The sequence below is a fragment of the Electrona antarctica genome, assembly GCF_951216825.1.
Source record: "Electrona antarctica genome assembly, chromosome: 12".
In the NCBI taxonomy this organism is placed as follows: domain Eukaryota; kingdom Metazoa; phylum Chordata; class Actinopteri; order Myctophiformes; family Myctophidae; genus Electrona; species Electrona antarctica.
In genome coordinates this window covers 22,944,426-22,969,714 of record NC_136793.1, presented here as the reverse complement: position 1 = coordinate 22,969,714, position 25,289 = coordinate 22,944,426, and the positions used below count along the sequence as shown (strand labels likewise).

Here is a 25,289-nt window from a genome sequence, read left to right as displayed (position 1 = left end):
ATTGAAATTTAGAACATTGCCTTATAATGGCTATATGGTACCCCAACTTTCAGCAGCTGTCAAATTCCCCTAGGGTGGTTGAATATAAACCAATGTGGGATATGTTAGTAGACACCTGACTAACAGTTAAGTCCTTTAATTAACTCAGAGTGTACAAGTGGAACCACAAGGGAAAAGCCCCTAGGGCTTCATTGTAAAAATCGTACCACTGTACTATCTGTAAACTGTTAAATATTAAATCAAAAGCATTTGTATTGTTCCAAAATGTGAACACTTCATCAATTCTCCTCAAACCATTATCCAGACAAAATTTCATTGTAGCACAGCATGCAGGCAAATCACAATAATCAACAAACATGTTGAAATGTTTTTTATAAATCCATATTTTATTAAACAAAATGCAGAAGAGTGAAAAGGGTCCCACTTCTCCATGGACCAAACTTGAAATACACATCACATAGAACTGATTTTCACAATAACCATGTTTGTATGAAGCAATAGGATTTGTACAGAAAATGTTCCCTTAGTTTCAAATGAGGACCCTGGCCCCTGTGTTTGGCAGGAATGCAGATATTCGCATCAGAGTCAGTGGAGGGGATGAAATTGTAGATGCATTGCACTATGTGAGCACAATACAGTGTACATATGGGTCTAATGTTCACAGTGGATCTAGGGCCATTCTGCTGGGCACCGATTTGTTCAAGGGTTTAGTAGGTTCCAGGGCCAATTTAATGCTTGGACTTATCAAAGAGCTGGTTCAGTTGGTCCTTGGTGGTGGCCTCTTTCTGCTGCATGAGGTCAGCGTGGCCCTTGGTAACACCCCAGGCATCTGGAGTGGACAAGGAGGGACACAGGGGACGGCCAGATGCTGGCTTCAGGGTTTCCCAGTAGTCACGGCGGGCTCTGAAAGGAAAGGTAGAGTACTTATATTACCAGGTACAGTTGGGTGCCACCGATATTGTCCCTCATCATTTGACCCATTAAAAATCCTTCTAAATCCTCCAGTTTCCTGAAATAAATATTTTCACGATTTTTCAAAAATAGCAGACCTACAAGCTCGTAGCGCGCCACTTGGTGGCGCGCTATAAGCTTGTAGATCTGCTATTTTTCAATAGCTAAATTATAACAATGTTTAAAACACCAAAAAGGGTTCCCGCCCAAAATGGGTTAACTGTGCTTTTGCGCAGATCACGCAAACCTCAGCAAAAAGAAAAGGACAATATTGATGGCCTCCAACTGTATATTACCAGGTAGTAGTCCTCCATTTCAAAATTTCTTCAAGACATCATGATAGACAAACTTGTTGGTTCAGTTTATGTAGATTATAATATTTTCTAGTCTCACCTGGCTCTGACCCAGGGCTTGGTGTGCATCTCCAGACCGGCACCCCAGCTGCCATGCTTCTCTGCGGCTGCAGGGAGGCAGCCTCTCTCAGCAGACAGCTCTTCTGCCACAGCTCTAATGTGGTAGGGCTCAAAACCACAGCAGCCACCGATGTAGCGGATGCCCACATTGTAGGCCTCCCTGGCGTACTTGTGCATGTCCCAACGGGTCAGAATCCTAGGCTCCAGGCCTGAAAGACGACCAATATTATTCTTAGCTTAATTTCAAATATACAAGATAGTTTCACGAGTGCAACCCATACTCAACTGCTCATCCCACAAATGGGGCACAATTAAAAAAAAAAAAAAACTTACTTTATTCTAAAAGAATTGCCTTTTATTTTACAGAGTCTTCCGTTCTGTTCATTTGTGGTGTCGTTATAGCTGAAAATGTTTTATTTTATGTACTACTACTGTATAGCGTTGGATTACTGCATAGTGTCAGATCACTAACCACATAAAGTATGAATACTATAACTGTATTGAGGATTACCGAAGGAGAGTGCTGGCAACCCCCAGATTGATATGCATTAGAGGCAATGAACCCCCATGTGATACGAGTTGTATCTGTAAAATCTGTTTATTTAATGAGCAGTGTGCATTACCGAAGGGGAACTCTGGCAGGTCGATGAAGCCCTGGCAGTTGCAGTCGGGGGTGTGATAGGCCAGAGGCTGAACCATGTAGTGAGCCTTCAACCCAGCCTTCTCCACTCCCTCCTTCATCAGCTTCACTGCCTCCACACAAGTCATGGGGTCGAAGTGGCAGTTGACTCCTACAATATCAGCACCTAAAGGAGGTCAAGGAAGGAACCGTGTTATCATGTTGCTACAGATGCCAATACAACCAGAATACCAACGGGACATTCGGCAGAGCTGTAGCTCACATAAGTGCTCGACATCAGGCGTTTATCTCCATGGAAATGTAAAGTAAAATTAATCGACTTTTACTCACCTACTTATGATATTATACTGCATATATGATCAGTGTTAATGGAAACAACTGCCCTCAGGCAATTGATTTTATGAAAATACGTTTTTATATGCAGATAAAACAAATCCCCATTCAGAAATCTTAGACACAAGGTCAATGATCAAGTGATTAAAAAAAAAAGAAAAAACCCAAAACCAAATGGCAGACCAAGGTAAATATTTATTTTCTTGGCAGGTTCAGTTTCTAGCCAAGCGGCTTGGTTTCAAGGCATAACATTAACTATAGTACTGTATGTGATGAAGTCTTTAGTGTGACACTGCACCTACCAGCTTTGACTAGCCTGACGGCACACTCCCCAGGTGAGACTCCATGCATGTCTCCTTGTGGTCCAATGCACAGATTAGCAGCAACTGGCTTCCCAGTCTCCTTCAGTACCTCCACGGCCCACACTGCCTCCTCCACATGTTCAAAGTACTGCAGGGCAGACACACATTGGCATAGTCAAGACATGTTTCAAATCTTAGCCCTGAATGTAAAAATGGACCACGACCCTATGGATTTTGTAACTGGATTTTGCCTTTCACAAATACATGGCAATCTCAAATTGATTTGTGAAGGGAAAAGCATGTCATAACTTGTCAGCAAGTATAAAACAGCTCAAACGAATCCACTTCTTATTGTACTATGAGGCAACTAAAATGCTCAGTAAATGTATCTATCTTTGTCTTGTGCCCCCCTCCCAAAGGATACCCATAAGCTAAAACAAATATTTACAAACATTACCTCAGCAATCAGGAAGTCCACATTCTTGTTGATGAACACATCCAGCTGTTTCTTGAGGATGGCCTTCACCTCGGACTCACTCTTACAGCTCAGGTAGGAGGGGGTCTGGCAAACTCCACCGGCCACCAGGGCACCTCCTTCATTGGCTACCTCCCTTGCCAAGTCACAGGCTGCCTCGTTAATCTGGGCACCCTGCAGAGAAATGCCAAGTTTGAATGAGACGAGCAAACAGCAATGATGAAACATGGGCACCCTACACACAAAAAAAAAAATATATATATATATATATATATATATATATATATTTGACAATAGAGCAAGAGCTTTACCAAGTTATGGATCAAGCTTGTGGTTTTGTGAAGTATACTTCAAGAAGCAGGACAATTGGTTCATAAGAACAGGTCCAATAACAGTGAAAGCAATGTCCCGATTGTACTTATACAACGTTTAATGCATGTTCTTTTGAACAGTTAAAAACTGTTGCTATTAAGAAATTCTATAGTCTTGGGTGGGTCATTGCAGATACAACAGTCATTCGATGTATTATCCTATTGAACATCCTTTAAGTCCAATTGACCTGTAATCATACTATACGAGTGCAGGTAAATTATCTAGGACGAGCGTGCAATTATTATTTTTTTCTTACCAGTATCATGTATCCAGAATTAAGTTACTACTAAGTTATTACTATAAATAATGAATGCATTACCTTCTACCCCACACTCATGTAAATATTCCTTTGAACTTACTGTGAATGCAAGGGCGTTGCCCCTGTTCTCCAGTTTATCATCACTGGCATAAAATGTGAAGGTCTGCATAACATCTGCCCCTGCTCTCAGGAACTCCCTGTGCAGCTGTCGCACTGAAAATCACAGAATGCAACCAGATTCTTGAGTGGCACTTTGTTAATCAAGACCAGATGGTCAGCCAGAAAGGTCATACACCATCTAGTTGATGGTAGTAATATACACATTTCGATTTTTATCTTCATTTGCAGAGGTCAGCTCTACTGGACACTTAAGGAGCCTTTATGGATTTATAATGAAAAGTCGAACTAGTTAAACTATTATTGCCCCAACCTGCGTCTGGGTGTTCTGCAGCCGCTTCGGGGGTCCAGGGGCCAGCCTTCACATAACCCCTCTTCTCCAGGGCAAACACGAAGCCTCCATCTCCGATGACAATCTCACCGGCATTAAGACGCTCCAAGACTCCCTGCAACAATTACGATTTCATATAGGCTTAATTTCTGGTAGGCCTGTCACACCAACTCAAAAGTCTAGTCATGCGATCAATTACAATTTTAGGCCATCTTTTCACACTGTAGGCCTTCAATACTTCCATAGTGGTTAAGATTCCAATATTGAATTGTAGCTCCCAGGAAAATTCTTTATTTGTTACAATGTTTCGACCACTGTGGGTCACGAAGAGGTATACCTGACAAAGACCCACAGTGGTCGAAACGTTGTAACAAATAAATAATTTTCCTGGGAGCTACAATTCAGTGCGGACATCCCTTCCTTTTTCATTGTACGTATATTTTTGACCAGCACCTGTAGAATTTCTGGAGATGTGCGTGCCTTTACCTTTACCCAACAGTAAACAGGGCAAAATAAATACTAATGGTAGGTCAAAAATCATGCTGATCCAATATAGGTACAATATTCTGTGGCTTGAAACATGGTATTAATAGTTTTACAAATTGTTCTTAAAATACCAAGAATGAGAATCCTGCAAGAACAAGGTGTACCTCCAAGTTTAAAAAGCAGTCACCAGAAAAGCTATACCAGATGTTAATTTATGACCACTGTCCAAAAGGCTAGCACTGGTCTTGTCCATGGATTGGATGTCACAATTTTTTGCACCCACAAGTTCTACAGACTACAGCACATTGGTCGTCAGCGTAAAGTGGGACGACAGATTGCACACTTGCATACACTGCACACTTGCATCAGTTGAACTAAGCTTTCCTTAAATTATATAATTGATGGCACATGTGTAGCCGAAATGATTTACATTGAAAAAAAACCTGGGGAGGAAAAACAATCACCACCACCACTAAACACATGGCCCTGGAAACAGTTGATAGTCTAAATATAAAAAAGTTAAATAATGGAAACCACTGGCGAGTGGAGACAATAGATCATTAAAATATATAATATAATAAAATTGGTGCAGTTGCTCAAGAAAAACATCACCTTGGGACTAATGCTGCACAGTTGCTCAAGAAAATAAACATCACCTTGGTACTAATGCTGACTTTATAAACATTTGTCTGAAAGAGACTATGAGAGTCCAACATGTGGTCCATATGTACCTTGGTTCCTGAGGGTGCCATACTTCCTCCTGCCTTGTGAAGTCCTGATTGCTGAGTATCTGAGTGAGTGGGGGAGGGCCTCTATATATCCCACTGAGGTAGGGGAGGGGTCAGCTGAGCCCCCACTCTGATTGGCACGAAGCCGGTTACACAACAGTATGTTTACTCCTCAGTCCTCACCCTCCCACCCTGAACTGAATGAGAGTATTGTAAGTGTTACTAGTTTAGCCTGGGTTATGGTTGTTATTGGTGTGCTGCCTGCTTGGCAGTCTTCCTGCATGGTGCGCCATTTACTGCATTTATATAGCAACTTAGTTTCCACGAAGCGTTTTACATTACAATGTACTTCACATTCACCCATTCACACACTGATGGCGGAGGAGGCCAATGAAGACACCAACCTGCTCACGCACGCACGCACGCACGCACGCACGCACGCACGCACGCACACACACACACACACATTTTTTGTTGTGATATATATGAGATAATTTCAGATAAAATTAACATTGTGACACTGTCTGCTGAATGTGATTATATGCTGTTTGTGTTGTTTGTGTTTTGTATAATGCTGCCAAGTAATTTGTTAAACAAGTCCATATTGAAAACACGAGACAGTAAGATGAGGGATTAAACTCAATTTATTATTTTGGGGCCAATACAGACATGCTCCATCCTAAGAGCAGAACCAGTTCCTACAAGTGCTTATTGTTTATAAGGTAACAGGATAGGTGGACTCTAGGGATATCTGGGCACCTCGATGTAAAATTGGCTATTTTGTCCAAAATGTGAAACAAATAAAATATTTGGAAAATGTTTTTAAGTAACCTTAAATTGAGTAAACAAATTGCTGTATGTATATCCAGTAATTTGGGGGCATAGACAAGAAGTTGAAGGATAAAAATAAGTCTGATAATGATGTACCGTGCATGTTCACTTTGGACAAAATAACCAATTTTATATAGGTGCCCAGATGTCCCTATAGTGCCCCCCTATCCTGTATACATTTATAAACTGAATTGGGAAGGACCCATCGCCACGTCCTTATTCTGTTCCTTTCTCCTCCACTTTTCTGTCTCCACATCAAGATAGGCACACTCTCTCTCTCACTTGGGTTTCTGTGCCTTCTCTACCACATGCTTCATTTCCTGGACTGTTGTGGCCTCCTTGTGCTGCAGCAGGTCGGCGTGGCCTTTGGTCACGCCCCAGCCCGCTGGGGTGGACAGAGACGGGCACAGGGGACGACCAGACGCAGGAAGGATCTGCTCCCAGTAATCACGACGTGCCCTTGAAGACAAAGCCATATACTCAGATAAAAAGACGCGAAGCGCTAAGTGACACTTGGCACTTGCGTGTCAAGTCAGGTCAAGTCAAACTTGACTTTGTTGATGTGTTGATGTGAAACACACATATAATCACATTCACATGTACACAATACATCAGTCACAATACACAATTTTAGATCACTCGCTGATACACCTCATTGTTAATTCAACCCAGAAGAAATTAATTAACAATGAACCTTGACATGTGTATCGAAGAATGGGAAGTCGGTTTGATCAGCGCCATCGGTTGTCCAGAAATGTCTATAAATTCACACATCTCAGTGTCTGTCTGTGTTTGCAATTTAATATTTTACTCGCGCCTCATAGAAATTGGTCTGCAACCCAAAAATGGGTCCCGAACAATTATTGTTTGGGAAACACTAGTACTATTACACTAGTCACTCTTTCTGCCTGTCCTCACCTGGCTCTGACCCAGGGCTTTGTGTGCATCTCCAGACCGGCCCCCCATCTGCCATGCTTCTCTGAACCCGCTGGCACGATGCCTCTCTCAGCGGACAGCTCTTCTGCCACAGCTCTAATGTGGTAGGGCTCAAAACCACAGCAGCCACCGATGTAGCGGATGCCCACATTGTAGGCCTCCCTGGCGTACTTGTGCATGTCCCAACGGGTCAGGATCCTAGGCTCCAGCGCTGAGGACAACAGGAACATTTATGAAATCTCATCTCACATTTATTTTACACAGTAGCCATAGTGGCATGAAATATTACGGTAAATACAGGTGTTACCAATTGCTGTCCCTACAAACTTCGCCTAGAAATATTTCATGAGCAGTGGGCATTACCGAAGGGGAACTCTGGCAGGTCGATGAAGCCCTGGCAGTTGCAGTCGGGTGTGTGATAGGCCAGAGGCTGACACATGTAGTGAGCCTTCAACCCAGCCTTTTCCACTCCCTCCTTCATCAGCTTCACTGCTTGCACACAAGTCATGGGGTCGAAGTGGCAGTTGACTCCTACAATCTGGGCACCTACAGAGGTCAAGACAATAAGGTCACACTTTATTAGCAAATCATTTAAATTCAGATGTTTCTCTGCATGTATGAAACACAGCAACTTCACCACTTTAAACCTGACATCCCTATTATTAACAGACATTTTCTTCCCCCCAAATAAAATAAAAAGGTTTTGTCAAATGAATTTGTAAAAATAGCTAAAACAGCCGATGTGATGTGTTGTGAGCTTGTATATCGCCTACTTTCAGCATCTGTCACTACATATAAAATAGGGTGCAAGTGCTTAATGTAATCGTACTGTATTCAAATACTGTCATATGAACTATGTCATTGTTTCAATTACTCAACTATTACTTGGCTGTTGGACAAGAGTTGGACTCTGATTTGAAGTGAAGGTGAATAATCCAGGCTAAAGGAAGTACACACCAGCTTTGACCAGCCTGACAGCACAGTCCCCAGGTGAGACCCCGTGCATGTCTCCCTCTGGTCCGATGCACATGTTAGCAGCTACAACCTTCCCGGTGGCCTTCAACACCTGCACGGCCCACTCTGCTTCCTCCACATGCTCAAAGTACTGTAAAGGCAGAGATGATGTTATCAATACAACACCTGAAAGTTTCAGCCTTCAGCCATCATGGTTCAACTTCAGCCTGTTTTGGGACTCCTATACATTTACAGAACAAACGTGTACATAAACGTTCAGATTTCAAATATAAAGTTGCCAAGATGCCACGGATGTTCGAATTTTCCTGGGTCAGCTATTAGCACCCATGCATTCCACGTTGTTAAATAAAAAGCGTGCCAGTTTCTCCGTTTTTTCACCATAGGCTTTCAATTACGCGCCCCTATCGGTTGGGAGGTGCGTTCGATATACAATAGGTACACTGACCACACTGTCAATACAAACTAATAAGTGAGTGCGCTCCCGGTGTGCAACTGTGAATTTCCGAACGCACCGGACGGATAAAATTGCTTTTTATTAAACAACGCGGAATGCACAGGTTTTAATAGCCGACCCAGGAAAATTCTAACATCCGTGGCACCTTGGGTGAGCTTTATATTTGAAATCTGAATGTTTATTTGCTCTGTAAATGTAGCAGTCCCAAAAAAACAACTTTGATGAGGCAGTATTGCATTGTTTTAAAAATATATGGTTTTCCTCATTTCCTGAAAAAACATTTTGGAGTTAGGTGGTTTCTCCCCGACAGAAAGTGAAGGTGGTTAAGTCTGTCAGTGAGCTTTATAAATATTATATAATATAAAATATACCAAATAAAGTATTAAGAACTATATTTTCCATATCTTGAAAAGTAACACATTTGGACCAGGTTTGCGCCCGACAGCAATGAATGTGGTGTAAGTTAACCTCAGCAATCAGGAAGTCCACGTTCTTCTTGACGAACACGTCCAGCTGTTTCTTGAAGATGGCCTTCACTTCAGTCTCACTCTTACAGCTCAGGTAGGAGGGCGTCTGGCAAACTCCACCGGCCACCAAAGCATCTCCTTCATTTGCTACCTCTCTTGCCAGGTTACACGCTGCCTCGTTGACCTGGGCTCCCTGCAGACACATTAATGTGCATCACGGTGACAAAGGCTTAAAAACAGAGCGGAAAGAAGTGGCAGCAGAGATTGATTTAAAAATAGCAGAATAGAAGTAATACAAATCGTATGTCGTGTTAACCATCATGCAACATTTATATTTTGTCTTGGGGTAAGGTCGCATGTATGGATCAGGTGAGGTGCATTCTGACCTTAAAGAATTGATCGTACATTTTTGAAAATGTTTGAAAATGTTTAAAAAACGGCTGCATAATTGCCAATGCATACGAATTATAATTATAATGCATTAACAAAGTTAAATAATGCCTAATATATCGTCTTGAGTGACATATCGGCCCTGATACTCACAGTGAGACCCAGGTTCTGGCCCCTGTTCTCCAGCTTATCATCACTGGCATAGAATGTGAATGTCTGCATGACGTTAGATCCCGCCCTCAGGAACTCTCTGTGCAGCTGGCGCACTGATGGATACATGCAGGTTAGGTTAGGTCAGATGAATAGTGACATCTTGTCATGAATGGCATATTTAGGTATTTAGCATGTACACAGCGTTCTAATTGCTGGTGGGGATGCGGGGGACATCATGCTTCTGCTTTTGATATCCCCCCTCTCATCATTGATTTTTTTTTTATTGCCTTTGGGGATATGTATTATCCTTGGTTCGGGTCAGACTGAATTAAATGTATTTCCATTTGTGAAATGTAGATATATTTATGTTTGGCAATATCATAATTTAACTATAATAAAATAATAATACTAAAAAAGTATGTTACCATAATAACCCATAAATAAGCGTACCCACAAGCTGTTAGCTTGTAGATTGACTATTTTAGTAGCTTTTGTACAAAGAAGTATACAGGGTTTAAGTTGACAAGAAAATGTCCCCCCCCCCCCCCTGTATTTTGCTTTACAAATCGAACCCTCTATTTATGAGCCCTATGCGTGCACACATGTAAACGTTTGAGATGTCCTTTTTTTTACCAGCTTCAGGGTGCGTGGAGGCAGCTTCAGGAGTCCATGGCCCAGCCTTCACGTACCCCCTCTTCTCAAGAGCGAACACAAACCCTCCATCACCAATGACCACCTCACCAGCGTCCAGCCGTTCAAGGATTCCCTATCGAACACAGACCAAATTACAGACTCATCGATCATATGGCAGCCATTTGCTCTTACATCATATTGGGGTGGGGTGGGGATCCATACATTGGGGGCTCTCTGACAAGCCCATGTAACCACCAGGAATCCTTTCACATATTCTGCACTTTGATGGTTAACTTAGCTCTATTACGGCTGCTTCCTAACAGGAAGGATGAAGCCATGTGCAAACATCTATCATGAGAAAAAAGTAGCACAATGGCATGAAGTCATTGTGTGTGCGTGTGTGTTTGCATGTGTGTGTGCATGTGCGTGCGTGTGCGTGCGTGCGTGCGTGCGTGCCTGCGTGCCTGCGTGCGTGTGTGCAAGCGTGCATCTAAGGTCAGGGATACAACGATAAGAAAACTGGATTAGTTGTTTTAAAACCGAGATTCTCCAGCAGCAGCTGCTCTACTCTGGTTGTTATATAAGCAACATTTCCCTGACACACCAGTCCAGTCCATGACCACTGGTATAAGTTAAACTATATCATGATATATACTGTATACTTGGAACGAATGACCAATTTTACAAGTCAAGCCTGACAGTCAAGCCTGACAGTCAAGCCGGATTAATGTGGTTAATTCACATGAATTAACCACATTTCTATGCAGAATTACCACCATTTCCAGTTCTTCTCCATAAACATTGCCTTTATGCACATTATGTTACACAATATAGTTTGGTCGTGAATCTGTCATTTCTCCAAAGTTGCCTAATGCAGCTTTAAGAGATTTACTGTCAGTATAAAGGTGTTATTTTGGTTTAGGTTCATTCTCTATTTGTTTTTATTGTATTGAAATATTGAACTACCTAAATAACTACTAGGCCTACTAGTAATGTAAGCATAACAATACAATTAAATGTTTTGTCTACTGCATACGCAGACTAATACAGGTGGTATCGTTTATTTACACATTGTATTACAGTCTGGTACAATAGCCTACTCCACTGTATTTCATTTAATTACAGTAAGATCTTATTCTACCCAATTCTGAGCTTTGTCAGTGTAAATTAAATATAATAGCTGTTTCAGATCAAAAGATTGACTTCTAGTAGTAAGATGTACTATCTACGTATTTGTAATTTACTTAAAATATATTGGAAAAGCAATTATGTGGTTATGGTCTCAAAGAGGATGAGACATTCTCCTTGGCTTGGACTATGCCTCGATCTTGAATTGTAGTTGTGCAATGTCATAAAGAAAGGCCAGTTTACCTTCTTGCTAGGTGCCATATCTCGTTCCCACAGTCAGTTGTAGCGCTAAGCACTTGTTAGCAACCAGCTCTGCTCGTGCCCCAAAATGATCAGAGTGATCAGATTCATTGAAGACCAATTTTATATTCCCTGGATGAAAATGGGAGGATCTGATGGCGCGATATCTGTTACTGATTGGCACATATCTATTTGGTCTATTGTGAAACGCTACGCATTCTGGCTCTGTATCAAATAATGACAACCTCAGAGTTAACCACATGAACCCTAGCGTCCCTATTTATGGGCATGGCATAATAGGCGAACATTGGGTGAAAAATAACAAATCTGTAAGCTCCCAACACGTTGAGTTGTGACGTGTCGTGAGCTTGTAGATCTGCTATTTTTAGGGAAGATATTTGGTGAACTGGGAAAAAGGGGTGACTCTGGTAAACTAATATACGTAGGTATAACAACGTATAGGTTAACTTACAACCGGTCTAAATTGGTTATTGTTACTACAGTACCTGTTGACTGTTGAGGGCAAAAGAGACTATGTAATGTGTGTCTGCTGAATGATTACCTTATGAAGCAAGCCAAGGAAGGAAAACACCACGGCCATGCCATAACAATCTTCAAAGCAAAGAATCTGTGTCAAGATTTTAGCTATATACAGTATAGGCCTATAGCAACTTAAAGTGGTTTAGAACAGTAATTTTTGAACATTTTTGAAAAATCTTCTCTTCTGGGGGTCCTTGGCACAAAACATTTTCAGATGAGGGGTCCGAGGCCAAATACATATCATTTTGGGGGTCCTTGGCACAAAAACGTTTGATTTAGGAGGCATTTGAAGAATCGGCCTCAGACCGTAATGGGTTAATTAAAGCCACTGTGTTTGTCCTGTGATGCCAGTCACCACAGCAATGGACTGCTCACTCCACTACCTTCTGGAAAACAATACCAGAGCGATCTAGCAGGCTCACGGACAGTTCTTATCCTTAGGCCATAAGGCTTCTGAATTCTAAACTGTGGAGTTTAGAGACGATCCCATACCCTCACACATACTGTACCCTCTACCGTTCACTGCCACCATTACAGCAAGCCAGCTATTTGTCTACTACAGAGACACACCGTGCATACACGCATGCACACATGCACGCATGCACACATGCATGCAGGCACACATGCACGCATGCACACATGCACACAACCACACACTGTACATGCTCTATACTGCAACTTTTACAAATAGCCATGCTGTTTGTATACCATTTGCTGTTGGATAGAATTCTATCGTTAGCTTTCGCTGTTGAGTGACTTGGATGCCAACCCGGGTCTTTCGTATGCAAAAGCAAAACTGGACTGCCCAGTTTCAGACCGCTGCAATTTCTTGCAACTGGTTGCATTGGTGTGGACTGGGCTTTAAATCCCCCCCCCCCCATGCACACCTCAAAGGTTAGTGCCAGGTGCGTAGGATAACCAGGGAGGTCCAAATGTTCAGAAAGGGATCTATGATATCAAATCAAAGACAAAGGGCCCTCACATTGTCTGGAGCTTGCAAAAGGACCATCCTGTTTGCAGCATAGATCCCTTTCTGAACAAAAGGTCAGTGCTACCATCTTTTCTATCCATAAATTCAATTTAATTGACTGTTGCGTGCGTGCGTGCGTGCGTGCGTGCGTGCGTGCGTGCGTGCGTGCGTGTGTTTGTCAGGTCTGTACGATTGCAGTGTGGGGTCCACTGGGGTAACGACAGAAGGTCCATGGTCTATGTTTTGTGCAAGTGAAAATATGAGCTTGGGCCAGGTGATGAAACTGGCTCACAGATCATTGCACTTTGACCGGGCTAACAAAAAACCCCAGTCTTCATGGCCCTCATTTTGTTCTGTCTGTCTCACCACCTCCACTCACTCACACATGTGCACATGCACATGCACACGCACACACGCGCTCACACACACACACACACACACACACACACACACACACACACACACACACACACACACACACACACACACACACACACACACACACACACACACACACACACACACACACACACACACACACACACACACACACAGGCCTTGGTCAGGATGGTGGCTGCCCGTGCAGTTCGATCTGGGTCAATCCAGTTCCAGGGAGAATGGTTCAGACCCCGTCAAGTGTTTATCAACAGAGGCAAAGTTCAGAAGAATGTCTATCTTTAATGGGATTTCATCATCAGCCTGTACGTAAAACCATGCAGGCTCTTGTTCCAACTAATGTATAGTGCCTGAAATATACTTGCATACTTGCGCACCGGAAATAGCAGATGTACAAGCTTATAACGCATCATGCTGCAATTCGTTGTGAGCTTGTAGATCTACTACTTTTGGTTCGCAGCAGTGAAGTGGACCCCATTGGGAACCAGCTACGGCTTTTTGTCTATAGTCCAAGTTGGCGTTTTCCTATTTAATGACATGATGTCTGTCTGTCTGTCTGTCTGTCTGTCTGTCTGTCTGTCTGTCTGTCTGTCTGTCTGTCTGTCTGTCTGTCTGTCTGTCTGTCTGTCTGTCTGTCTGTCTGTCTGTCTGTCTGTCTGTCTGTCTGTCTGTCTGTCTGTCTGTCTGTCTGTCTGTCTGTCTGTCTGTCTGTCTGTCTGTCTGTCTATATAGATATATTATAAAGACATTGTGGTGCATGACAATATATGTATAAGAGCCTCAAATGTGCTATTAATTTTAAGCCAATGTCAGATGAGGAGCAAAAGGGCTTTTGGAAAAACGTGGTCTCTGAGCTGGGGAATGTTATTCTTAGGCCTCAATGCACCAGATAGCTGGACAGATAGACTTCACCCAGGGCAGGGGGTGACCCCTGTGTGTGTTGATGTAATATATATGCTGGAACGAGGCAGTGCAAGTATGTGACCTCCATCATCTGACTTCAAGACCATGAGTACTGTAGCTCAAAGTACACATTCAATGAAAGTCCAGCTCTTCAAAGACATGGCAGTTAATAGGTTAATTACTACAGACTACTGTAGTATGGGCAGGTTACTCGTCTAGTAGTAGACAGGCTTAAGTTGCACTGCTGCCTGCTATGGAGGCTTTCATGAATTGACAGCCTTTCACCCCTTCTTGTGGTCAGTAGCGATAGGTCGGTGACTGATTAGGCCTGTGTGTGTGTGTGTGTGTGTGTGTGTGTGTGTGTGTGTGTGTGTGTGTGTGTGTGTGTGTGTGTGTGTGTGTGTGTGTGTGTGTGTGTGTGTGTGTGTGTGTGTGTGTGTGTGTGTGTGTGTGTGTGTGTGTGCGTGCATGCGTGCGCGCAAGCACACAAGTGTGAGTATGTGCAAAAGGGAGAGGGGGAGCCGAAATAACTGGTGTAAAATGACACCAAAGTGTGGAGTCAGTTGGCAGACCGAGAACTCTCACATTGAGACAAGAGTTTTCAAAGTCCATGTCGACTAGTTTAGAGTTGCTTATCTTCCAGTCATCCTTCCCCTATGCTATAGGGGGTCTTGTCAACGTAGTAGACCGCGTTGAACCCAGATTGCGTCACTTTTGGTGTGTGGCAATATGTGTAAGTGTGTAAATGAATTCTATGAATTCTTTTTGCATGGTATATGCTGACTGTATGCCCTTTCTCGGAATCATTCCAGCTATTCCAGTGTGAGCCGGATACTATGTGGCTCCCAGCAGCTGTAGTGACATTTCACCTAGTTTCTATACAGATTCTAGTACTAGTAGACACAACTGGTTTCCACAAGCTCTGGGGCTGAAACCAAGGCAGTTCATGGTCAGTAGGCAGGAGCTGGGAGAGAACAGTGGGACTGGGGGAGAAGGCGTTGGAAATGGAGGAGATGTAAGCCAGACAACTGAACTGATGCTACACAGAGGCTGTAACTACGCCGCCTGAAAGTGCTACAAAATAAGTTGTCATCATTCGTCATTTCCAGTCACAAAAAATTTGAAAAAGATAATCATACAAAACAATATTTCAAAATATCTTCATTTTTCATTTTTTTCATTTCTGCTAAGCAGCAGCCTGCTCGACCCATTATCAGCATTCTGATTGGTCCTTGACCGACCAGCAGGCTCCATCCGCCTTGTTCCGCCCTGGTGGTCCTTGTGGTTGTTTATGACGAGTTTGCAAAAAAATTGAAAAAATATGTAGGTTTTACAGAAAAAAAGAAAGAAAAAAAACTATTATACACGGTCACTATACTGCACCCGAGATATTAGTTCTTTACTAAGATCAAGTTTAAAATAAGAATTGAATGCATTAAATATGAGGCTGAAAAACGTTTTTTCAATGGTAGTGGATGGAGACACAACGTAATGTTTGATGCCCTCAACTCTGTATGAGGACATTTGTATGGCTAATGATGACACAGATAAAGGTCCTAGTTAACTATTGACTGCTATAACACTGATAGAGAGTTGTTGAAGTGTTTGATTCAGCCGTTCACAGTGCTGTACCAGACTGGTAGGCTACAATGGAAGCTTTGTGCAAATAGGTCACCACTTTGATCACTGCCCAGTGCCCAGTTGCTCCAGTGGGGACGCTCAGTAGGCAACAGCTGAAGAGACTGGGCAGCTGTGAGGTCTGAATAGTGTAACTGAGAAGGGAAGCAGTATTACTTTAAAAAGTGTGTACTCAGTAAAGATTCCTGTGAGAGAGAGAAAACAATGTGCACGGTATTAATATCTGCGTGTGCATGTTTCTCTTTACAGCAGATTCCTAGATAGTTTGAAGGCCACTTTAAAGGCGAAGCCAAAGAAAGCTCAGAGATGAGTTCTGGAAGTCGTTGCTCCCACATTTGAGCCAATACTGCATGCAGAATTCACTACTCCAGAATTAGATGAACCCATTGAGCTGAGTGCAAAATGTGCACATTGATATCAGATGCTCTCGCTGTCTTTTTCTTCTTAAAAGAATAGTTCACCATCATACTGGTTTAACTTCCCGAGGCTACCTTCATACCAGTGGAAAGGCAGATAAAATGCCAAACACTACCTGTAGATCTGCTATTTACAACTTGTGTAAAGTGAGGGGTGCTCTTATCATCATACATCATCACATTCCGGCCAATCACTAGTTTTGGCGTCCTCACTTTTTATCCTCACTTTTTAAGCCCTCAGCCAATCAAATCATCGCTATGGGGTGTACACAGACACACAAAGCTGGGCATGAATAGAGGGTATGCGCATGCAGTGAGTGGCAAATCAAGTGGCAAAGTGAGTTTAACGTCACATAACGTTGTTAAACAATAAGATAGGACTTTTCTGTTTGGATGTATGGGCTGTCAAGGCCAGCCACTCAGTAGGCGTTCCCGCATAACTTCCGGGTATGATGTCAGTCACACACATACCCTCAATTGAAAATTAGAGATATTTGTATTACCCCACTCCCATTTTTATTAATATATTAAAATGAATTATTTTGTATAGATTATATGTGTTTGTTTGATCAACTGTTGTACCCATACTTCCCCTCAACCCCCACTGCCTAGCTTTCCCTGAGATCACTATACAAACATTTCTAATCTCAACCAATACAAATAGTGTAACCCTATATTGACTGGAGACCTCCAGGGGTCTCTACTTGGCATGCTGACTTTTTCTCTCTACCCCAAAAAATACAGTAACAGAAACAAATGTATACTTTAATGGGACATCATGCAACAACATTTCGGTCCTAGACCATCAGGAGATAACCTGATGAAGGTTAAAATTTGAAGACAGCGTGCAGGAGTTTTTTCTGTTACGGTTTTGGACTCAGATTGGTCTGCAAAAGGCTTGCTTTTCACCTGCATTTCACAGAAATATATTTCACTAAGAAAAACAACTGTTGGCCATTGTAAACTGTTTTTGAGCTGACGTATCTTTATATTCTTCTGAATTAAAAACAATAGGCCTAACTAATTTCCGTACAGACTGGCATCGTGGACCACCAGCGAATTGTCCAAAGGATCCGCAGACCTCAGGTTGGGGGCCCCTCGAAAAAAGGACTGGCTTCAGTTGTGTTAGGGAAAGCTGCTATGACATTTCTTCTACCAAACTCCATGGAGTGTTTTGTGGATAAAGAAACTTTATCTGCCTATCCACTGGCATGAGGTTGTGAATTCAATCTTTTGGGTATACTAATCCTTTAATCTGTGCTGTTTTCTATCGCCTCTGCTTGTTTCTCCTTTCCCTCTCTCTATTTTGTCATCTCTTCCAACAGAAAGGCTCCCCGTGTCACTACAACCCCCTGCCTGTTTACCTCCACCCCTTTCTGTGGGCCAATCACAGTACAACCCCCTGCCTGTTTACCTCCACCCCTTTCTGTGGGCCAATCACAGCGTAAGTCGAAAAAGCACATTCTGCTGTAACCACCCATTCTTTGTGGATATGTAGGCCACAGAGAGAGAGAGAGAGAGAGAGAGAGTGTGTGTGTGTGTGTGTGTGTGTGTGTGTGTGTGTGTGTGTGTGTGTGTGTGTGTGTGTGTGTGTGTGTGTGTGTGTGTGTGTGTGTGTGTGTGTGTGCGTGCGCGCGCGCGCGTGCGTGCGTGCGTGCGTGCGTGCGTGCGTGCGTGTGTGTGTGAGGGGGGAACTAGAAAAAGACTATGCACAGAAAGAGTGAGACCAAAAGAGAAACAGACAGACTCCATCTGAACACATTGATGTAAATACACACACATCAACTTCTGATAAGATAAGGTCTTCTTTCATGTACAGTAGGCTACTGCTGCAGCAGCTCAACTTAAAAATCCTGGTTAACCCCTACACACAAACATACGCACACGCGCGCGCGCACACACACACACACACACACACACACACACACACACACACACACACACACACACACACACACACACACACACGCATGCACTTGTATGACTATACTTGTAGATCTCCTATTGTAAAAAAAACCTCAAACTCAATCCTTAAACCTGGCCCCTAAAGGTCTAATTCTAACCCCAACCCGACTCTTTTCGTAATTGTAAGCATAACAAAAAGATTCTACTCAGATTCTACTAAACTTATGGGGCCATTTGGTCTTCAACAGTATAGTAATACATACAGTCACACCCACGCACACAGAGAACACAGAGACCACACACAAATACACAAGAGGAATGGCATCATATCTTGTGACCCAGTAGTGATCATGAGGTCTTGCTTCCTATCTTCATGACATTACGACGATTACTGGATGCAAGCAGATGCACCTTAAGTGTACTCCTTATACTCTACTGCTGCCGTGGTCCTACTGGCTTTATAACAATATCTGTGATGATGAATTCAAACAAAAACAGTTGTTCCATTTTCCATGGAAATTCCCCTCTACTGGTTAAAATGCATGACAGCTGTTTTACACCAGAGGGCGCCATAGTATCGCATCATCATTGTGTGGAGTTCCTATTCGTGTCAGTCTGTTGTAAAACATTAAAATCTATATACCCACTTCTTTATCTTTCAGCTGCCCAAAGCAGTGGTTTAAATTGACCATTTGGTTCCATTTGTAGTTTCCAGTTCGATCCCAGGCTTCTTGCAACTGGTCGCAACTAGTTGGAACTCCTTGTGACAAAACCATTTTACACCACACCAATGCAACTCCTTATTGGGAATAATGGTTGCAAGTAGTTGCATGTTGCAAGGAGTTGCATGACGAATCATTGGTGTGGTTTGGGCTTAAGATATAGGCTTGATGTTGTATGTTGCACCTCAAGTGACTGAGGGGAAATACTTTATGTATGTAAGTGCATGGGGAAAGTGACAAATACAGTGATTCTGATTCCGATTCTGATTCTACACTCTCAGAGGTTCAGTACTTTTACTTCTACTCCACTGCATCGCAGAGGCAAATCTTACTTTTACTCCATTACAATTATTTGGTTTTTAGTTACTATAGTTACTTTGTAGTTTGAAAATAGCTGATCTACAAGCTCATAATGCATCGCAATGCGATGCATTGTGAGCTTGTAGATCTGCTATTTAAAAAATATTTGAATACATTTTATACACATGAACTTGTGAAATGGGAAAGTACTTTCTACTTTAGTACATTTTTATACCAATACGTTTGTACTTTTATAATAATAATAATAATAATAATAATAATAATAATAATAATAATAATAATAATAATAATAATAATAATAATAATAATAATAATAATAATAATAATAATATAATACTTTTACTTAAGTAACTATCTAATTTAGGACTTTTACTTGTAACAGAGTATTTCTACATGGCTGTATTGATACTTTAACTTACAGTAAGTAAAGAATTTGAATACGTTTTCCACCACTGTGACTATAGTGTGAACAGAGGGAGAGAGAGACAGATCACAAGGTGAAACCAGACCTGCTCATAATTACGAGTGTAACGTAAGTACTCTGCAGCATTTCATTACTTCCACCCATCCCCATTACAGCCAGAGAGCTTACTGTAAATAATGTCAGCCTACAGTAAAACAACTTATCTTTCAACTGTAAAGCCTTTTAACCTGCCTTGTAATCTCACATCGGTGCCGGTGTCTCATGCAGAGAAGCTGCAGAAAGGTGCATGGCTGCTATAGGGTTGCCAACTACATGAAATCCAAATATGAGACACTCGGCCGGGTATCCCTTAATTTCAAGATAAATAAAGGACGCTCAGAAAATGATCTCCCCCATTCCGAGGGGAACATTAGCCAAAAATAGCAGATCTACAAGCTCACAATGGGTCGCGTTGTGAGCTTGTACGTCGGTAATTTTTGGCTGAGATTTGGTGTCGAAAAAAGCGGTCCAAGTATAGATGCAGGTCAAGTTTGCTAAGTCTAGAGTGGTTTAAGTGGTTAACAAACTGTATTATATGTATAAGCTGTTTGAATTTGTAAGATGTGTGTCAGTGACTGATTCACAAAATATAAGGGACCAAGTGTTATCAGTTCCATAAGGGACACGTATTTTAGTTTCCAAATAAGGGACGATTCCTTGACACTGATTCAGTGGAGGAGATTGAAGTTGTGAAGATAATGCATGTAGTTTGAAACAAGTCAAGACGATGCTTCCAATAAAGCCATAGACTATTCCGAAATTACATTAGAGCTCACAGGCTCTTCAGGTTTTTGAGGGAATACCCCTCCTCCTCACATGGTCACAAACACTCACGCACGCACGCACCCACACACGCACACACACACACACACACACACACACACACAAACACGCGCACGCACGCACGCACGCACGCACGCACGCACGCACACACACACACACACACTTACTTACAAATTACTGTGGAAATATTCCTTAATATCATTATTTCAGAATATATAAAAATAGTTAAAAACATTTTTATAAATCCAACATTTCCAAATTCAACTCATTGATTTATGTCATAGCGAGTATACTGTAACTGTACTATGTGGAAATAAAGCATCTGTGACCAGTATGCTCTCAATCCCACAGTAAGGGTCTCCATTCTTCCTTGTCTATAATTTCTTCATATGCTATATCAAATCACATAAAGCAATAGGCATGGTTTTAGGAGGACATTCCTTAGACATGCAACTGACCTCCATTTTCTGAATAATGACCTGTTTCTGGTTTGTTTTCTAGCAACAACAAACAGTATTGTCCAAAACCCAATTCATGGAATCACCTGCATCTACAAATTAAGCGTATTTTGGCAATTGAAAGAGTGGCCACAATCTTTGATGTTCCCATTGAAATGATGAATTTGAAACAAATCAGCGACGTGGTGACGTTTTTAGTTTAGTTTAGTCTTTCCGTGTCCAGTGATAGATTGATATGTTGAGAAAGGGGGATGAGAATTTGCCAGATAAATAAAATCTGGATAAGCAAAGAGTCCAAATATTTATAAAACAGATGTTAAGCCAAAGTATCCAAATGTACTCTGTGTGCCTCATGTGTGACGACTTTCAAATACTCTCAGTTTCCAAAAATCACCATATAAGACAATATGCAAGGTAAATGTGTCATGTACTGTACTACTTGTGTGTGAAAGAAAAGAGTGAAATATAGAAAAGAGTGAGAAATACAGAGACATAAAGAGCCACAGCAAGACATGCAGACAGACGGACAGACGACAGACAGACAGATATATGACACTGATTGCCGAATAGAAAGATTGCGTGTGAGGGTATTGTTTGACAAAGGTGCTGCAAGCTTTTTAAATACAGACTAAAGTTAACAAATTACGTAATTCACCTTATAGTTGGACTCAACCTAATGCTTGTTTACATATACAGTACATGTTTCGTTTTTTTGCAAGTGTATTTATGATTTGTATCTGTGTGTAGCCTGAGGCTTTGTTGTTTTATGTAGGCCATAAAATCAGCAGCTGTTGCTTAAACATGTCTACGTTGTCTCTCTAGATGATCTAACTCCACTGTTATGTTGTGTTTGTATTAGGATGCTTGTTTAGTGAAATGTTTGAGGTAAACTTTCTATGCCATGATTGTCTTTTTCTCCAGATTCGTCCTAATGTCAACCTGTACCCACTATCACTGTTTTAGAAACAGCAAGGCATTTCCAGAGACCATTACAGGAAAGAAGACCATTACAGGAAACTAAATTGATTTGATTGTCAACATCCTTCCACTTACCATTGGCATCCATTGGTTAATATGTACAGTATACTTGGTAGATCAGCTCTTTTTATTGTAACTGCGACCGCAATGGATGACAGCATCTGCTATAAGAGTGAATTAATTTGACTTCAACAACTCTATTACATGTTCCCATAACTGTTATGATCAAAAATTCCCAGATAATGGTTTTAAATTACCATCAGAAATGCTTTGATATGAATGTGTTGCTTTGTTAACTAAGTGAATCAATATGCAAAGCCGTCTCTAACATCAGCCAGACTTCCTTTTAGGAACTAACTGAGCCTCACTAACATCAGTCCTTCCCTTTTTTATATGATGAGGGTTTGAATTGCACACTAGATTTATGGAGTGAATCGAGTGATAGTTCACAATTAGTGCAGTGATAAATCAAGTTTATTGCAATCAACACTATTATACCAGCCATTCTCTCTCTCTCTCTCTCTCTCTCTCTTTCTTTTTCTCTCACACACACGCACGCACACATACACACACACACACACACACACACACACACACACACACACACACACACACACACACACACACACACACACACACACACACACACACACACACACACACACGCACGCACAGACACACAGACACACACACACACACACACACACACACACACAGAGAGAGAGAAAAAGCGCGCGAGAGAGAGAGAGAGAGAGACAGACAAAAACACATACAAATACACTAAGAATGGCATCAGGGCATCATTTTTGCACTGAGCTGAACTTCCTTCCCACAACCACTAACCATCAAATCCAACCATCTCTCTCCAAGAGATCCTCTCTCGACACTGACTGTCTGCCTTTCCCATGGAGGTGCCCTGCAACTAGCAACATCTCTCTAGCTAGCCTCTGGGACCAGGGCTCCACTATGACCACAGTTATCTATTTACAGACATCTCTGCCTCCCACAGTGTTCTCAGCAGGACGGCACACAGACAGCTCTGGTGTGGAAGGAGGAAGTCTCTGAGCGTTGCAGACCAAATGACACAGTGCGTCACCCGTGGTTTGCGACGCGAGACACAGTACAGTACATGGACCCAAACTGTGCTGACCACGCTCATATACAAAATTTGAGGTTGCAAAGAATGCCAGGAAGGTGGAAAGAAATGTTGTGCTATCTATGTGGATGGGCACTGTAGAGGGCCCTTGCTTATCAAGAGCACACTACACTTTACAACATGGAATGTTGTGTTGACATTAAAAGGACTCGCTATCTTGCCTTTGATGTGCATTTGAGTTATAGCAATTGTTAATGGTTATCATAGTCTATAAAAACAGACTTGACCCACATACCGGTATCTCTACAAAATCGTATAACTATATACTTAGGAGCTCCTAACCACGAACCCTAGCGGTCCCTATTCTGGGGCGAAAATGTGGCAAAAGTAGCAGATCTAAAATAGGTCATAGTTAAAATAACAGATCTAAAATAACCAGTAGCTCGCAACACATCAAGTTGCGACTTGTTGTAAACTTGTAGTTTGGCTATTTTCAAACGAAGGGATTTGGTGTAGAGGGAAAAAAAGAATAGAAGCAGACGTGTAAAGTTCTGGGGGACTCTGGACAACTATACAGTATGTTTAGCCCAGTAAGAATATACTGTGTTACAGTGTTTCTGATTTTATGTCCTCTACACAGTAGAGACTTTCGCACACGAGCTTAGGAACAGGTGTGTAGGCAAATGCATGTCAATAATAAAATAGACGCGCACACACACTGTAAATCTGCTCGGTACAAGAGGCAAAATTATTTAAGTAGGCAACTTTATCAATCAATCAATCAATCAATCAACCTTTATTTATATAGCACGTTTACACAACCGAAATTGACCAAAGTGCTTCACAGTAGACAAGTATAAAGACAAAGTATAAAAAACATAGTATACATAATCATTAGATTCAAGAACAAGAGAGTAACTATCAGACAACATTAAAAGCGAGGGAGAAAAGGTGGGTTTTGAGAAGGGATTTAAAAGTCTCTAAGGATTGGGCAGTTCTAATGTGGGGGGGAAGGTTGTTCCATAGCCCTGGGGCCGCAACAGCAAAAAGTCACCTCTTGTTTTACGGGTTAGGTCTGTTGGCATGGACAGTAGTGACTGGTCAGCAGACCTCAGAGCTCTAGGTGGGTTGTGGCGATGTAGGAGTTCAGACAAATATGGGGGAGCCAGGTCATTTAGGGATTTATAAGTAAATAAAAGGATCTTGAAATCGATCCTTTCTTTAATCGGGAGCCAATGGAGGGAGGTGAGGACTGGTGAGATGTGGTCAAATGTTTTGGTACCGGTGAGAAGGCGGGCAGCAGCGTTTTGAACTAGTTGGAGGCGTCTGAGTGCGGATTGGTCAATTCCATAATAAAGGGCGTTACAGTAGTCGAGTCGTGATGAGATGAAGGAGTGGATAACGGTTTCAAATTGATTGTGGGGGAGATAGGGTTTGACTTTGGCGAGTAGGCGGAGGTGGTAGAAGCTGGTTTGAACAACGGAGCTAATCTGTTTGTCGAACTTGAAATTGCAGTCAAATATGAAGCCAAGGTTTTTTGCGCTGGTGTGGATATTTGATGATAGGGGGCCCAGGGTATTGACAGGAAGGGTGGGGTTATGACCAAAAATGATGATCTCAGTTTTATTGTTGTTTAGATGTAGGAAGTTGGCATCCATCCAGGTTTTGATATCACTGAGACAGTTGGTCAAGGGCTCAAAGGAGTTATTGCTCCTTACTTTATGGTCACTTTATGGACTTTATGGTCACCACATTTTATGGTTTATGACGCAAAAGAGGTACAGCTGATGATGATGATCAATATGGTGACATCTTTTAAAGGCACAAGGACCCCAGATAGGCTACGAGATAACTCGTAGCCTACATCATTGAGATTACATTCTAAAAACATTATAAAAGAAATAAAAAATAAAATGATGTAAAATTGTAAAGACTCTTGGTTGTAAGAATACAATAAGGAAATCAACAATAGAAATAAGAGACACATGTCAATAGGTCCTGCTCTCATACAGATATATTGAGAGTGGAAAATACATGAATATATACACAAATACACGTATATACACGTGTGTGTGTGTGTGTGTGT

General features: G+C 41.9%; 2 protein-coding genes across 3 annotated transcripts in view; both read right to left on the bottom strand.

The window, feature by feature from the left end:
- Nucleotides 1-355: 355 nt before the first annotated feature.
- On the bottom strand, nucleotides 356-5,458 carry LOC306933265 (betaine--homocysteine S-methyltransferase 1-like). Its single transcript, XM_079515404.1, has 8 exons — nucleotides 5,411-5,458; nucleotides 4,176-4,308; nucleotides 3,846-3,958; nucleotides 3,097-3,288; nucleotides 2,640-2,787; nucleotides 1,988-2,170; nucleotides 1,345-1,573; nucleotides 356-903 (listed from the first exon to the last, which is right to left on the bottom strand). Exons 1-8 carry the CDS (start codon nucleotides 5,429-5,431, stop codon nucleotides 729-731), a joined length of 1,194 nt encoding a protein of 397 aa, XP_079371530.1. The 5' UTR covers nucleotides 5,432-5,458; the 3' UTR covers nucleotides 356-728.
- A 582-nt stretch (nucleotides 5,459-6,040) lies between these two features.
- Nucleotides 6,041-25,289, bottom strand: part of LOC306934212 (betaine--homocysteine S-methyltransferase 1-like) — a 23,779-nt gene continuing 4,530 nt past the window's right edge. Inside the window, exons 1-8 of one of the 2 annotated variants that reach the window (XM_079516755.1) lie at nucleotides 11,618-11,717; nucleotides 10,247-10,379; nucleotides 9,614-9,726; nucleotides 9,072-9,263; nucleotides 8,132-8,279; nucleotides 7,538-7,720; nucleotides 7,157-7,385; nucleotides 6,041-6,697 (exon numbers count right to left, since the gene is read on the bottom strand). In XM_079516755.1, coding sequence (XP_079372881.1) covers nucleotides 6,517-6,697; nucleotides 7,157-7,385; nucleotides 7,538-7,720; nucleotides 8,132-8,279; nucleotides 9,072-9,263; nucleotides 9,614-9,726; nucleotides 10,247-10,379; nucleotides 11,618-11,635 — 1,197 coding nt within the window. In that variant the 5' untranslated portion in view covers nucleotides 11,636-11,717 and the 3' untranslated portion in view covers nucleotides 6,041-6,516. Of the gene's footprint in view, nucleotides 6,698-7,156; nucleotides 7,386-7,537; nucleotides 7,721-8,131; nucleotides 8,280-9,071; nucleotides 9,264-9,613; nucleotides 9,727-10,246; nucleotides 10,380-11,617; nucleotides 11,718-25,289 lie in introns of those variants that run through there. The other variant, XM_079516756.1, reaches the window with a different exon arrangement.